This window comes from Trifolium pratense, linkage group LG3 (genome assembly GCF_020283565.1).
Source record: "Trifolium pratense cultivar HEN17-A07 linkage group LG3, ARS_RC_1.1, whole genome shotgun sequence".
Classification (NCBI taxonomy): Eukaryota; Viridiplantae; Streptophyta; class Magnoliopsida; order Fabales; family Fabaceae; genus Trifolium; species Trifolium pratense.
Genome location: NC_060061.1, coordinates 40,480,412 through 40,496,201, shown reverse-complemented (window position 1 = coordinate 40,496,201; position 15,790 = coordinate 40,480,412). Strand labels below are relative to the sequence as shown.

Here is a 15,790-nt window from a genome sequence, read left to right as displayed (position 1 = left end):
TCAGAGAAATCTGAGAGCATCAATTTCTTCCTTAAACTTAGGCATGGCAGCAACAGGAAGGGATATAAAAATCCTAACTCCTTCACCTAATATTGGATCATCAATTTTATTTTGAGACATGAAAATGCATGTATCAAGACCAGGGGCGTCTCCAGATTTTAGGAGGCTCTGTGCAAAATATAAAAGTGGCCCCTTAATATAATTTTATTTTATTTTTTTTTAAAAAAATTGTCGATTTAAATCAGGTATAATATAAAAAAGTCATTTTTATTTTTGTAAACATATAGATTATCAATATTAAACCAATTGCATTAAATCAAATGAGATAAGAAATACAAAATAATTATCTTTGTATATAACGTTAAAAAAGAATCTCCTAATCTAAGGTTAAATTTTATGCAAAGATAAAAATGGACTAAAACTATATTTACGAGTATAGCTAACTAATCTATTGATACTCGTATGATATTATATGAACATTAATAATATATAACTATTAGTTTAGGGTCAAAAAAGTATCTATTAATATACATTTGATATTTTATAGGTATAAATAATATATAAGTAATATTATAGGACCTCGAAATTTTGAGCTGAGGCCCTCAAAATTTTGAGGCCCGATGCCGTCGCACGCCTCGCACATGTGTGCGAGCCGCCACTGATCAAGACACTTAAACAAGTTGCATGGTGCTGGCACTAAATTCACTAATTCATAGCCTTCAAAATCTACACTTTCCATGAAACCTAAATGCTTCCAATCTGTCACATACATTATTGCATCATCAATGTTCAAATCTTCCTCCTCTTCTTCTTCCTCCTGTCTTATCGTCTCCATAGTATCGATCGATTTTCTCACATAATCAATTGTGGAAGCAACATTTTTAGTCTCTTTAATGAGCTTAACAATCTCAGAGAGTGGTTTTTCATTAAGCTCATTAACATTTAACACAAGATCTGCATCAACAATAGCATTCCCATAATACCCTTCAGGAAGTGTATATTCATAATCCTTTAGGTTTTTGCCTCTCATACCAACTTCCATAATCAACACTGTTTTTCCATTGGGACTAAGTTTTAACGCTCTTGCTTTTGATCTCCACACATAAGCAGCAAGTGATTCAAAAGTTGTGATATTAGAATGACTTTCACTTTCTTTCATCAAACTCATCTTGAGTCTTTTTATCACATCACTTTCAATCTTAAAACAATATTGTTTAATAATTGTTTTCGGTTGAAGAAAAGGCGAAAATGCAGCTAAATCTTTATCGATGAGAGATTGAAACGATTGTTTAGTTATCGAACCAACTAGTCTCTCTCTTTCCCACACAGGTTTCACCGATGGCTCGATTCTTCCACTTGCAAGTTCAACAATTGATTTGAAGAATTGAGATCCACCAAATCCATCACAAAGTGCATGTGACACTCCCATTCCAATGGTGAAACCTCCGCAAAGAAATTTCGTCACCATTAACACCAAAGGGTAAGTTTTATCGTGAGGAGAAGGAAGATCAAGCATCAAATGTTTCGCAATATCGGTGTCAGTGTTGTCCAAGTAATGAAGAGAAGAGAGGGTGCATTTAGCATTTGCTTCCAAGACCGGAACACCGTAATTTTCTTCATTAGGATTGCACTTGACTCTAAGCTTTCCATCATCGGCATGTTTCACTAGTCTACCTGCAAGACAGACCGATAAGTATTACCTCCGTCTCATGATTTTGATTACGAATATCTTTAATTGTCTGTTAGTAAAAATTATAAAAATTTGATATTTTGAAAATATTTATCGAAACAAATCAAACAAGATCATATATGATAATATTTATATTTATATACTCTTAGAAAAATACGGTCAAAACAAAATATATAAATAGTACATTTAGTTAAAGTGATGAGTGTCATAAAATGAGACGAAGATAGTAGTTGATTTCGCAGTTTAAGAAAAAAAAATACCGAGCGTAATAATTTCTTTAGTTAACATTTTTAACAACTAACTATTAACATTAATTTGCCGTTAAAAAAAAATTACCTGCAAGAGGATAATAATAAAACAAAGATTTTGAGAGTGCTTGTTTAATCAAATGAGAAGGGTTGAAACTATTATTAGGAGAATTATGAATTGATGATCGGTATACATGAATGGTTTGGCATATTTCATCATTGTAGGCTTTATTGTCAATTGTTGAGAGAGAAAGTAAACAAGAAGGGGTGGATTTTGTTGGTTTTACAAGAACAATATCTTTGATTTCAAGTTTTAAGAGGGCTTTTTGATAAGCCATGGAATGGAAAATGATGAAAAAATGTGGGAAGATAGATCTAGATTGGTTTTGCCTTTGGAAAATGGTGAGTGATTATGAAAGTGAAGATGTTGGAGAAGAAATTATTATATATAAATTGCATGCATGGAGTTCATATATTAATATCAGATTTGACAAGTGTAAGATTCTTTTCATATATTTTTCTTAAGTAATGCATCTCTATTTATCTTTTTTAATCGCAAATATAATAAATATAACGGATAAATGAAAAGTCATAATACAAACCAATAGTAATAGAAATATCGATCAAAAATACAATAACCAGCTAAAAATGCATAAAAAGACTCCCAAAAATTAGTATCTACCGCAACCATCCAGAGCAGCCACAAAAAGAACAGGAGAGGACAAGCAGCAAACTAAGAGATCATCTCATCAAGAGATACCAGTCAACCAGAACCTAAAGCATTCAGACACCATATCCTCATATCACCTTACTGAACCAGCACAAGAGAGTTTGCACCTTTCATTCATAGAAAGAGTAGGGGCTATGAGAGTTTTTACCTAAAAACAATTTTCAAGAAAAAAGTTTCACTATATCCACAAGATTTTCTATCTTTGGAGACCCGCTTATAGTATTATATTTCAGGTTGTCCAAATAATAGACTATACAATAGCATGCCACACAAAAAAAAAATGAAAAATTTAAAAAAATTTAGTTAATATAAAAAGAGATCATTTCTTTTAATTAATTACTCTTGAATCTTGAATTATTAAGGGTTCAATTATATAGTTATTAAAATATATTTTTATTTTTCCCCATTGTAAACCAAAAAATATATATATATATATATATATATATATATATATATATATATATATATATATATATATATATATATATATATATATTTGTCAATTTTTTTATTTATTTTAAAAGCAGTAACTAATCACATCTTTGTATCTTACTAGTATTCTATTAAAATTAAATAAAAGATGTTAGAGATCGGAATCAAATCCATTTGGTGTGCTGTGCAGTGTAAATTATGTAACACGTGTATAGCGTGCTTCATTGTATACGTGTGTTTGTAAATACTAACTATCAGTATTAACTACTCATTTCGGTCATTTTTATAAGAGATAATTGACTTATCTTCATTCAATAATTAATGTATATGGTTTATAATATAGACAAATACATAAATTATTTCATAAATCTAAAAGTAAAATATCTCTTATAAAAATGAATTTAATTTATATGTAATGTCAGTGTAAAACTATTTTATATATGAATCTAATAATATATCGACACATCATATATGATATTTAAAAACATATAATGTGTCATGTTTATTAAATGATGTGGCAGCACATCATTGAATATATAGGTAAAAAAAAATTTACAGATGACAATACACAACAATTAAACTCTATAAAAATGATAGGAGGGAGTATAATTTTTTTGTATTCTTGTCAGGTCAATGGTCATTGATAGATGGGTTGCTCTGATAAAAATGTTTAACGTGCTACTTGTTTTCTGATTCTCTATTAGTTTTGGTTTTTTCTTTTTTTTTGACAAAGTTTTGGTTTTTTCTTTAATCACTTAGAAAGCGATGAGAAATGTCGAAGATAGATCTAGATTTTATGTGTGGCTTTGGAAAATAGTGGGGGAGTAACCTTCTATGTGAAGTTAATCTAGTGTTTAGCTAAAATATAAATAAATTTAAGAAATGATTGTTTCAGTTTTTTTTTTTTTGATAAAAAATGATTGTTTCTGTTAAAAATAAATAATTGTGAAGTAAAATCTACATAATTTTTAGAACTAAGCATGTAGACACATCACTTCATAATAATTTAATTAAGATAAAAACAAAATAATTTACAATAAAAAATTAATGGTTGTCAAGGATGTTTTCTTTAATGGTAAATATAATTAAATATAAATGAGAAATCTATAGCAAAAGAGTCTACTAAATGGAGTACAATGCAAGAAGTACTAGTCTTCTAAGTAAAGAAAAAAAAAATAGAATGAATTCGTAGATAGAAAACTCTTAAATTTGTCGTGAATAAACTGGGAGCCACCAAATTAAATCCTAAAAGTACTACACAACCAACAAGAAAGAAAAAGAAGAAAATAATAGAAGAATGCAGAAAATACCCCCATACTCAATTATAGCGGAGAATTAGTTGAGGATGGTAGCAGAGATATCTTCTTTAGAGTGGGGAGTCGGAGGGGAGGCATGAGAGTGGTGGAGACAGTTGTGGGAGTGTCAGACTTCTTTACTTCACAATATCTTTTTGCAGGACCATTCCTCTGATAGGTGGCAGTGACATCTTGATCCTGTTAGAGGCTATTCACTATGTGGTGTTTATCAGTTGTTGACTTCTCAGGAGCCAGCTAGTTTGAACGCAGTTGAAGATCGACTTTGACATAAGCAGGTTCCTCTTAAGGTTTTTATTTTTGGGTGGAGACTCTTTCGTTACATGTTGGAAATAAAAACAAATTTGGTAACCCGTGGAATTAGCACTTCAGTCGCTCATATTTGTGTTTTCGGATGTGGTGGTGTTGAATCAGCTCAGCACTTGTTCCTCTCTTGCAACTTCTTTGGTTCTCTTTGGGCGCTAGTTTGATCGTGGATTGGTGTTACGTCGGTGGACTCCCAGTACCTTTCCGATCACTTTATCTAGTTCATTTACTCAGTAGGTGGTCTAAAATCGCAACGTTCCTTCGTGCAACTCATCTGACTTTTATGTGTTTGAGTTATGTTGACTGAAAGAAACAATAGATTATTCAAAATAGCAGATAAGTCCTTAACTCAAATGCCAGACAAAGTCAAACTCTATTCTTAATGGTGGATGAAGGCAAACAACATTAATTTAGTTACAAACTCTCATAGTGGGTGGGTGGGTGGATGGGGGTGTATGTCGGGGTGGGGGACACATAGGAGAAGAAATTCTTATATATAAAATTGGCTTAACGATACTTTTGCTCCCATATCTTTATTTTAGTTTTCAATTTGATCCCTTGTTTTTTAAAAGTTCAAGTTGATCCATTATCTTTTCTTCCGTTGTAATAGTTAGTCCCTCCCGTCAAATTTTAAGTTTTAAGTTGGTCCCTTATGTTTATTTTAGGTTTTAAGTTGGTCTTTTATGTTTATTTTATGTTTCAAGTTGGTCCCTTCTATGTTTTAATTTTGTTTTTTTAATTTAAAGAAAATGACATGGAACTTAAAACTCATCTTTTTTTTTAATGCAAATATAATTAAATATAAATAAGAAAGAACATATATAGTAAAAGAGTCTGCTAAAGGGAGTACAAGAAGTACCCGGGTTCGAACTCGGGATCTTACATTAATGATTATCAACAATCATCTTTTTTTATTGTAAAAAAAATCATTTTTTCTTTAATGCAAATATAATTAAATATAAATAAGAAAGAACATATATAGTAAAAGAGTCTGCTAAAGGGAGTACAAGAAATATCCGGTTCGAACTCAGGATCTTACAATTATATGTGAGTTTAATTTTAGTGGATTACCACTTCATCTAAGACAAAAAAAAAGTACAAGAAATACTGAGTCCTCAAAGTAAAGAAAAAAAATAGAATGAATTTGTAGATAGAAAACTCTTAAGCTTGTCCCTGAATATAGACAAGGAGCCACCAAATCCTAATACTGCTACACGACTAACAAGAAAGAAAAAGACGAAAACAAGATAAGAAGGCAGAAAATACGCCCACACTCGTCCAAGACCCCAATCCCTAGGATCACCATCCCATAAAAACATATTTCAAATACGCCCACATATTTTCATAATAAGTGTGATTTTTGTCTTTTTCTTTATAATTTAGAATAGAGAGAGGGAGTATAATTTTATCATGTGTTTTACCTATGGAAGAAAGTAAAAGAGTGGATGAATGTGATTTTACCAAAAAAAATTTGGATACATACATTAAAAACACATCATAAAGAAATAAGTCATGTAAAAGAAACAATACTCCAAACGAATTGAATCGAACTGCTCGTAAACTCTAAACGAGCAACTCGAGTTAAAAAAAGAAGAAGTTCTTATTGAACTCGAACCAAGTTTCGAGTCGAACTAACATAGATTCGACTCGACTCATTTTCAGCTCTCTATAGACTAGTACATGACAAAAAACTAAATATGCCAGCTCCGTGTGTTCTCCACCATCATAATTCATAACTCAGACCAACGGAGATGGTGGCCACCACCAGCACTGCCACCCTACTGTTTTTGTTCAACCAAAACACTCTTGCTGCACCATTAGAGTAACATTAACAACTTTCTCCTATGTCTATGTTTCCCAACAAAATCAAACCCCTTTTATCTTCTCTCCCAAAAAAACCTTCACTACACCAAATCAAACAAACCCATGCACACGTCGTCGTTTCAGGCCAATCTCAATCCCGTCTCATCTTTCACATTCTCTCTCTACTTTCTCTCTCTAAATTCCCACTCAACTATTCCCTCTCCATTTTCAACTCAATTTCATTCCCTACCGTTTTTGCATTCAACTCCATCATTCGTTGTCACGCCAAATCAAATTCATCTCCTTTGAACTCACTCTCACTTTACTCCTCAATGCGACGTCGTTTCCTCAAACCCAATCAACACACATTCACTTTCCTACTTAATGCATGCACAAAAGAAAATTTCAAGCTTACACCTGGTGTTCAGGTTCATTGTCATGTGATCAAGCTCGGTTACGTGCGCCACGTGTTTGTTCGTAACGCGCTTATTCATTTTTACTTTGAGTGTTCTGATGCAACGGAGTGTTCTAAGAAGGTGTTTGAGGAAGATACAGATAGTATTTGCAGTGATGTTGTGACTTGGAATTCTATGTTAGCTGGTTTGGTTAGAAAAGGTGAGGTTTTTGTTGCGGAGAAGATGTTCGATGAAATGCCTGAGAGAGATGTTGTTTCTTGGAGTACTATGATAATGGGGTATGTTCAAAATGGGAACTTGGAAGATGGGTTGGAGTGTTTTAGGTTGATGAGGGAGAAAGGGATAAAACCTAATGAGGCTATTTTGGTTACTGTGCTTTCTGCTTCTGCTAATTTGGGTTTGTTAGGGTTTGGGAAGTTTATTCATTCCACTATTGAGTCTTTGAGGTTTCGAATAACTGTTCTGATTGGAACTGCTTTGGTTGACATGTATGCAAAGTGTGGTTGCATTGAAGAGTCTAGAGCCTTGTTTGATGGAATGTTGGAGAAGGATATATGGACTTGGAATGTTATGATTTGTGGGCTGGCTTCACATGATCGTCCAAAGGAAGCAATTGGATTATTTCATGAGTTTATACGTGAGGGTTTTAGTCCTGTGAATGTGACTTTCGTTGGTGTTTTAAATGCTTGTAGTAGGGCTGGTTTTGTTAGTGAGGGAAGGCATTACTTTAAGTTAATGGTAGATGGTTATGGCATTCCACCGGAGATGGAGCACTATGGGTGCATGGTGGATCTCTTGGCTCGTGCAGGGTTAATAGATGAAGCAGTTCGGTTGATTGAAACCATGACTGTTGCACCGGATCCTATAATGTGGGCAACACTGCTTGATGCTTGTAAGATTCATGGGTTAGTGGAAATGGGAGAAAATATTGGGAATAAGTTGTTAAAGTTGGATCCTACACATGATGGTCATTATGTGCAGTTATCTGGAATCTATGCAAAAGCAAGAAAATGGGAAGATGTCGTTAGAGTTCGGAGGTTGATGGTTGAGAGAGTTTCCAATAAAGTTGCGGGTTGGAGCTTGATTGAAGGGGATGGTAGAGTTCATCGTTTTGTTGCAGGGGACAGAGACCATGACCATTCTTCAGACATTTACAAAATGCTTGAAATAATAGGACTGAGGATAACTGAAGCTGGTTACTCACCAAAACATCTCACCTGTGTAGCATGATAAGGAAGAAGAAAGGGATCAATTTTGGAGCTGAGTTGTATGATTAGTGGGATGTGACTTTCAGAAGTTTTCAGCTGTACCAATGCAGTTTTTGGACATTTTGTGGGTTGGATTTAAATTCTATAGTTGCAGTTTTGTTCTGTTTGTGTGGAGAACCATAATCTTTCCTTGCATAAGCTATTTTGCGCAATGTTCTTAAATCACATCCTGTGCTTAGGTTCTTTTCAGTCTATTCAAAATTCTTTTTGCCTATAAAAAAACTCTTCCTGAACTTCTTTTGCCCGGGGTTGTTATTATGTGTGTGTAATTTTATGTGTTTAATCCACAGATCAATGAAGTATGTATGGGGTTGTTTAGATTGGCTTATTTTGGGCTTATCTACAAGCATAAGTATTAATGGAACTGTTTGCGAAAGAATATCATAAAAACTTATGAGCTCCCACAAGCAGTTTTTGACAATCTCCCCCAACAAGTTTATGAATTTGGGCTTATGAATTCCAATAAGCTTATGAACACCCAAAAACACGGACCCACATACTGTTTAGCGAACTGATCAACAAACACAAAACATGCAAATCTCTCTTCACTCTGCAACCTATTGCTCTGCAACTCACTTTCTCTCTGTTCGCTTTGCAACTCTGATGAGCCCTAGTTCCGTGCTTCTCGTCTTCCCCTTACTTCGCTCTTCAACTCAGGTATTTATACACATTCCTTTTATTTTGGGTCGATTTGCTTACTATTCCATTCGTTTATGCATGGAAGTGGTTTTTGTTTGTTCCTGTGTTTGATTTGCTTGATTTTGACTTTTTCTTGTTAATGACTTTTTATGTGATTTTTGCTTGTTCCTGATCTGCTTGCTTGTCCCTGTTCAATGTAAGACAGTTCTCACATTTGCAACAAAAGTAATATTTATTCTTAAATTAGGCAATTGCTTCCTTCTAAACATTAGAATTTAGAACTCGGTAAGATTCATCGATTAGGAATAAAACACACAAAATCACGGTTAATGGTTCTGTGTCAACCAACATTTCCACATCTTCATGAGTATAAATCAAAGAGTCAATTAGAGAAATATAGTTGCATAACAAAGGTTGGTAGGAATAGCGACACTGATCCAATGCAACGAGTTTCCTAAGAACAGAATAAGTTACTAGGTCTACTTTCAAATGTGGGATTTCCAAACGAACCTTGACGCCTTTAATCATTTTGATAATCGTAAGGAACTCGGGCACAAAAACTATCCAAGAATTGGTGTTTTTGTTAAACTTTGTGTTGAAATAGCTTCCTTCTAACTTGAACTTTCTTAAAGAACCTGCTTCATTCAACTTTGTTGCAATCCTTAGTACATATTCTGGTTCGTCTCTACTTTTTGGCTTAACTTGTGAGGATAATAATCTTCAAAGTAGTTAGAAGCAAGCTCATTAAAACGAACAGAGTTTTCCTTGTCGATACCATTATCTTCTAATAAGACCCTTTTTTGTAATTCCTCTAATACAAACATAGGAAGCTGGGTTTTCAAGCAGAACAAATCCCTTTGCATGATCTTGTAGATCCATGATGTGGTGAACCTGTAGTACTTTTTCTGTTCCGATTTATTTGCTTTTCTCAAAAATAGCTCCATGTTGAAAACTGAGTCTAACAAAATCTTTTCCACAAACTGGTCCACCTTGCAAACTTCTGGCTTGGAATAACAGTTACTCATACTTTCACGGTTTTCTTCAAGGAAAGCTTTATATAATGTTGTACCAAAGCCAAAACCTGTTTGTTTGATAAAACTTTTAAAAAATGCATGAAAGTACGTTTGTTTCTGTTTCTCCTGATTTTGTTCTGAATTGCGACTGTGAAAGAACCTATCCTATCTTATTTTTATTTTATTATTTTCTAAAGTAATGTTGGACTAATACAATGTGTTGTTAAATTATCATTTATCAATTTGAAGCATTTGGGTAGTATTCTATGGATGTATTTGAAGCTATAGGATATAGGGTGCGTTTGATCTGCTAAAAAACAGGGGATTGGACTGGACAACTTTTGTTGTACTCTGTTTGATTTGAAACTGGACAAATTAGGTAGCAAGGGACAGGACAAAAACAAGATTTTTTGTCCCTCACTAAACCACAGGACAACTTTTTGTCCACAGTACAACTATAAAAAATACGAAAATACCCATTTAATTTTCGAATATAAAAATATTATCGCCTTATATCTCTCCGGTACAGTTTTGTCCTGTATTATCTTGTTCTGTCTAGTTTTTGCTGTTTTACGAATCAAACGCACCCATAGACATAGTAGTAAACAATGGATAGATTCATATACGTATATCTTATTGTTCGGTACTGTATGCTATAGGACATAGTACTTAGTCGTACACAATGAATGGATTGATATGTAGGGAACAGAATGACAAGATGTGTATAGTGACTTAGAATTGGATGCAAAGGATTATGAATTTTTTCGTTCTTTTTTCTTCTTTTGCTAGTTCTAGTAGCATGATATAGGCAGGTAGTGTGTAGTGCTTTGAGAAAGTGTTTTGCACAGATTGATTTTTGGAGCAGAAAGATTACTGAGCTGGAACTGGACTGGTTGTATAGTTGTTGATTACCACCAGCATCCTTATTTATTTATGTACTTATTTTTTGGTGTTAACCCTCTGGTTTCCAAGGGAAGGAGGCCCCGGTAATCCAGAGTTGGGCCGCGAGGTAAGTAAAGGCTGGATTGATAGTATAGTTGTTGATTACCACCAGCATCCTTATTTTAGTGGAGAGGCACTACATTTTTTATATATTACCATTTTTCTGATATCCCTTTTTTTTTTTACCTTTCCGAAATTGAAAAGAAAATATTGATCTCCTTCCAGATAGTGTGATTCTATTGTTATAGTTTAAATGTTCATGCTTTCAGCACATTGGTTTTTATGTGGGATAGTTTCTCTGGAAGCAAGACCAGAGATTTTCTTTCTCTCTTTTGTTTATAAGTAGCTCCCTTGGAACAGAATTTACTTATATGTTCTCTTTAGTTCTTAATTATGTAACTCCTCTTTGAATTTGTACTTTTTGATGTTGCAGTAATTGCATAACGTGAATTCTAGGAAATCACACAAATGTATATTGTGTCTATTGATTTTATTGTTGAGTTCTGATGTCTAAAATATGTTTAATATATAAATTAACTTCTCTGTAAGATATCAGAAACTTTACTTTCATTCAAATTTCTCTGGAGAGTATTCTTTGACCATGTTTGGATATAGTAGTTTTATTCACTCATTTAAATTTTGTTTATTTGATCAAAATAGGTATTTAGAGGACAATACTTGAAAAGAGGACAATACTAGTGTAGTTGATACTATTGCAGGGGTAGCAAATGAGAGCAGACATCTCAAGAAAGTACCAGACAAATAGAGAGTAAGAAATACTATTATACATCCAAACACTTATTTTTGTATAAGCACTTTTCGATCGAAAAGTTGCAACATTTTATAAGTGCTTTTGTAATTATACATCCAAACACCTATTTTTCTATAAGAAGTTTTCAATGCACATGTCTAAAAAATTATAACATTTTATAAGTGCTTTTGTAATTATAAATCCAAACACTAATTTTCGTTTAAGCACTTTTCAATGTTCAATGTACAAACACTTATTTTATCCAAACACGTATTTTTGTGTAAGCGCTTTTCAATGTACATGTCTAAATGTAAATGCAAATAACTTGTGCAACATAAGCTTTTATGACATAAACTCTTACGTGATAAACTCTTATGACATAAGCACTTAAATAAGTTGTTTATTCAAATAGGATACAATCGAACCAAATTCACTCAAATTGGCTAATTACATGTGCAAGTATTATTATGCAAGGTTGCACATAAAATGAGTCTTAGTGCAATAATTAGATTTCATGTCTTGTTTCAAGAAGAGGTCACATATTCGAATTATGGAATTAATGTCTTGTAAATATGAGGTAGGATTAATAAAGTCTTAACCAAACTAAGCCCTACCATGGTATGGATTTTATTGCATTCAGTTACCCCTTTTTTGTGCAATTTTGTTGAACATGCATATGCCCCATGTGTTCTTGATCGCTCCCTATAAATGTAAATTTTAGTTTTTATTTCTTATTAATATTCTATGTACTTATGTCTAAATTTTTATGATGTAGGTTATTCCAATTTGTAAGGACTCAGTTCGGTGACTTGAGTTTTTTTTTTTTTTTTTTTGGCGTGAGGATCATATTGGTGGATAATGTGCTAATAACTTGGTAAGTGTTAAGTCTTCAAGCTTCAACTCATCTAAACTTTTTTCATAAATAAAGTTCTATTTATTAAATTGTGTAAATTCAAAATATTTACAGTAATATTAAAAAATAACAATTGATATTATTTTAAAAATTTACTCATTATTATATTCATATCATCGGAATTATTTTTCATTAACAATTATTGGTTTTGCCATCCAAAAAGCGTTAGCGGCGCAACCTATTTGTTTGTCTTTTATTCAAGTGTAATTATTTTATATATATATATATAGAGGAGGGTTATATTGACTCCAAGAGTAAGTCTTTTGAGTTACTCCACATCCTCACTCTTGATTTTGTATTAATCCAATGATCAATATTAATTCTAATTAATAATGGTGTGACCTCAACTTCCTTAATCATTCTCCCAATATTTACTGATTCATTTTATTACTCAATATTTACTCTTCCCTAAATCATAATTAATACTAATTGGTAAAAAAAAGGGAAGGAAAAAAAGAAGAAAAAAGCAATCCACATAATTCTTTCAACACTGATCCTCTGCAAGAATGATTTTGTAACCGTTTTAATTTGATGATAAACCATGAAAGTAAAATGAATGTCAAAGTTTGTCAAAAAAAAAATGAATGTCAAAGTCATATTACATCTATATGTATAACCAGTTGAATAATTGAATTTGTTGATATTTTTTTTTTACAAAATTTTTGATGATTCTATATATAATAATCGATGTCATTCTTTGATAAAAAAAATCATCTTCCAATCGAACATGTAACCATTATCATCATCTTCCTAATGATTTTAATCTACACAGGGACAGATGAAAAAATAACAAGAATGCGTAATAAAAGGAAACCATCAAATTGGAAAATAACAAAAAAGGAAACCAAAATATTGTGAGGAAATATCAAGGAAATTGAGATGACACTATCATTAACTAGAATTAATATTGATCATTGGATTAAGACAATATCAAGGGTTAGGATGTGGAGTAACTCAAAAGAGTTACTCTTGGAGTCAATATAACCCTTCTCATATATATATATATATATATATATATATATATATATATATATATATATATATATATATATATATGGGGGCTGCTAATTTAGACCCAGTTGGGTCTAAATTAGCAAGGTGCACCTTTTGAGTTGGACAAAAATACCCATTTTTTAATTTTTTGGAAGAATAGAGCAACAGGGGCATTTCTGTAATTTTCTGCAATTTTACACGGGCCCCCCACTTCTTTTTCCCCCCCCTGACACGTGGCAGCTTCTCATTTGACAAAAAACGCGCGCGTGCAGCACACGCGCCGACAGGCGCGCGTGGTGGAGAGGATGACGCGGAGAGAGAAAGCCTTTTTAAAAGGCAGGCCACGTGTCAGCATATGATTGGCTGCGTTAATTTTTTTTCATTTTATACTTTAAACACGATTATTTCGTCGTAAATTAATTTTTTATTTTTTAATTTTTATACCAAAATTCATAATTTTTTTTTCTCTACAAATAGAGACTTGGTTCGTTTGATTTGGACACCGAAAAAAAAACGCAATTTTTCACTACTTTAAACTCGATTATTTCGTCGTAAATTAATTTTTTATTTTTTATTTTTTATACCAAAATTCATAATTTTTTTTTCTCTACAAATAGAGACTTGGTTCGTTTGATTTGGACACAAAAAAAAAAAAACCCAATTTTTCACTACCTTAATCTCATCAAATAACTAATAATCAACTTACTGAAACCATTCTACCAGCAAAATGGTTTCAGATTACAACTCTCTGAAACCATTCTACCAGATAAATGGTTTCAGATTACAACTCTCTGAAACCATTGTACCAGATAAATGGTTTCAGAAGCAAACACAATTAATAAATTACTCACTGAAACCATTCTACCAGTAAAATGGTTTCAGAATACAACTATGTGCAATCATTCTACAAGCTAAATGGTTTCAGAAGCAAATAACTAATAATCAACTTACTGAAACCATTCTACCAGCAAAATGGTTTCAGATTACAACTCTCTGAAACCATTCTACCAGATAAATGGTTTCAGAAGCAAACACAATTAATAAATTACTCACTGAAACCATTCTACCAGTAAAATGGTTTCAGAATACAACTATGTGCAACCATTCTACAAGCTAAATGGTTTCAGAAGCAAATAACTAATAATCAACTTACTGAAACCATTCTACCAGCAAAATGGTTTCAGATTACAACTCTCTGAAACCATTCTACCAGATAAATGGTTTCAGAAGCAAACACAATTAATAAATTACTCACTGAAACCATTCTACCAGTAAAATGGTTTCAGAATACAACTATGTGCAACCATTCTACAAGCTAAATGGTTTCAGAAGCAAATAACTAGTAATCAACTTACTGAAACCATTCTACCAGCAAAATGGTTTCAGATTACAACTCTCTGAAACCATTCTACCATATAAATGGTTTCAGAAGGATTTCGGTGTCCAAATCAAACGAACCAAGTCTCTATTTGTAGGGAAAAAAAAATTATGAATTTTGGTATAAAAAATAAAAAATAAAAAATTAATTTACGACGAAATAATCGAGTTTAAAGTAGTGAAAAATTGCGTTTTTTTTTCGGTGTCCAAATAAAACAAACCAAGTCTCTATTTGTAGAGAAAAAAAAATTATGAATTTTGGTATAAAAATTAAAAAATAAAAAATTAATTTACGACGAAATAATCGAGTTTAAAGTATAAAATGAAAAAAATCACGCAGACCCATTCATATGCTGACACGTGGCTGCCTTTTTCAAAAGCAAAATTTTCTCTCTCCAGCTTATAATCTAGTGTGGCGCAGACAGGATGATCTGATAGATCAGGATGATCTGGGCTGTCTGATTGATCAGACAGTCTTAATGAGATCACATCTTGGCTGTCTGATTGAAATCAACGGTCTGTAACCATGGTCCTTCCGTACGCGCGCGACACTGGATCCACGTCTATTAATTGTTTAAGAAGGTGGGGCGCGTGATGTTATTTTTTTTTATGTAAAATTACAGAAATGCCCCTGTTGCTCTATTCTTTCAAAAATTAAAAGAATGGGTATTTTGGTCCAACTCAAAAGTTGCACCTTGCTAACTTAGACCTAACTAGGGTCTAAGTTAGAAAACCCCTATATATATATATATATATATATATATATATATATATATATAATATATATATATATATATATAATATATATATATATATAATATTAATAAAATATAATTTATTTATTTGAAAATTGGAAGACATCTTATAAAAAGGATAATGAGATTTTTTAAGAGTATCGCATTTAGAGATAGTATTATATTTCCCACAATGATAATAATTTATTAATATTTATTTTA

The 15,790-nt window shown here is 32.3% G+C and overlaps 2 protein-coding genes across 4 annotated transcripts; one reads left to right on the top strand and one right to left on the bottom strand.

The window, feature by feature from the left end:
* On the bottom strand, nt 1-2,276 carry LOC123915096 (spermidine coumaroyl-CoA acyltransferase-like). Its single transcript, XM_045966246.1, has 3 exons — nt 2,027-2,276; nt 707-1,674; nt 1-168 (listed from the first exon to the last, which is right to left on the bottom strand). The coding sequence occupies exons 1-3, from the start codon at nt 2,274-2,276 to the stop codon at nt 1-3; spliced, it is 1,386 nt and encodes a 461-aa protein (XP_045822202.1).
* Nucleotides 2,277-6,235: 3,959 nt separating this feature from the next.
* On the top strand, nt 6,236-12,373 carry LOC123916468 (pentatricopeptide repeat-containing protein At5g48910-like). Of its 3 annotated transcripts, none has more exons than XM_045967933.1 (3): nt 6,399-8,863; nt 11,461-11,569; nt 12,327-12,373. In XM_045967933.1, exon 1 carries the CDS (start codon nt 6,564-6,566, stop codon nt 8,166-8,168), a length of 1,605 nt encoding a protein of 534 aa, XP_045823889.1. In that variant the 5' UTR covers nt 6,399-6,563; the 3' UTR covers nt 8,169-8,863; nt 11,461-11,569; nt 12,327-12,373. The 3 variants fall into 3 exon arrangements, with proteins under 3 accessions (XP_045823888.1, XP_045823889.1, XP_045823887.1); XM_045967931.1 differs by lacking the exon at nt 12,327-12,373 and having other exon boundaries at nt 6,399-8,385; nt 8,497-8,863; nt 11,461-11,847; XM_045967932.1 differs by lacking the exon at nt 12,327-12,373 and having other exon boundaries at nt 6,236-8,863; nt 11,461-11,847.
* The last annotated feature ends 3,417 nt before the right edge of the window (nt 12,374-15,790 follow it).

Bases quoted from the DNA above. Each gene is read 5' to 3' on its own strand.
- LOC123915096 (XM_045966246.1), bottom strand. From the start codon at position 2,276: ATGGCTTATCAAAAAGCCCTCTTAAAACTTGAAATCAAAGATATTGTT. The intron at 1,675-2,026 runs GTAATTTTTTTT...TCTGTCTTGCAG, and splicing joins TTATTATTATCCTCTTGCAG to GTAGACTAGTGAAACATGCC. The intron at 169-706 runs GTGAATTTAGTG...TATTTTGCACAG, and splicing joins ATTTTGAAGGCTATGAATTA to AGCCTCCTAAAATCTGGAGA.
- LOC123916468 (XM_045967933.1), top strand. From the start codon at position 6,564: ATGTCTATGTTTCCCAACAAAATCAAACCCCTTTTATCTTCTCTCCCA.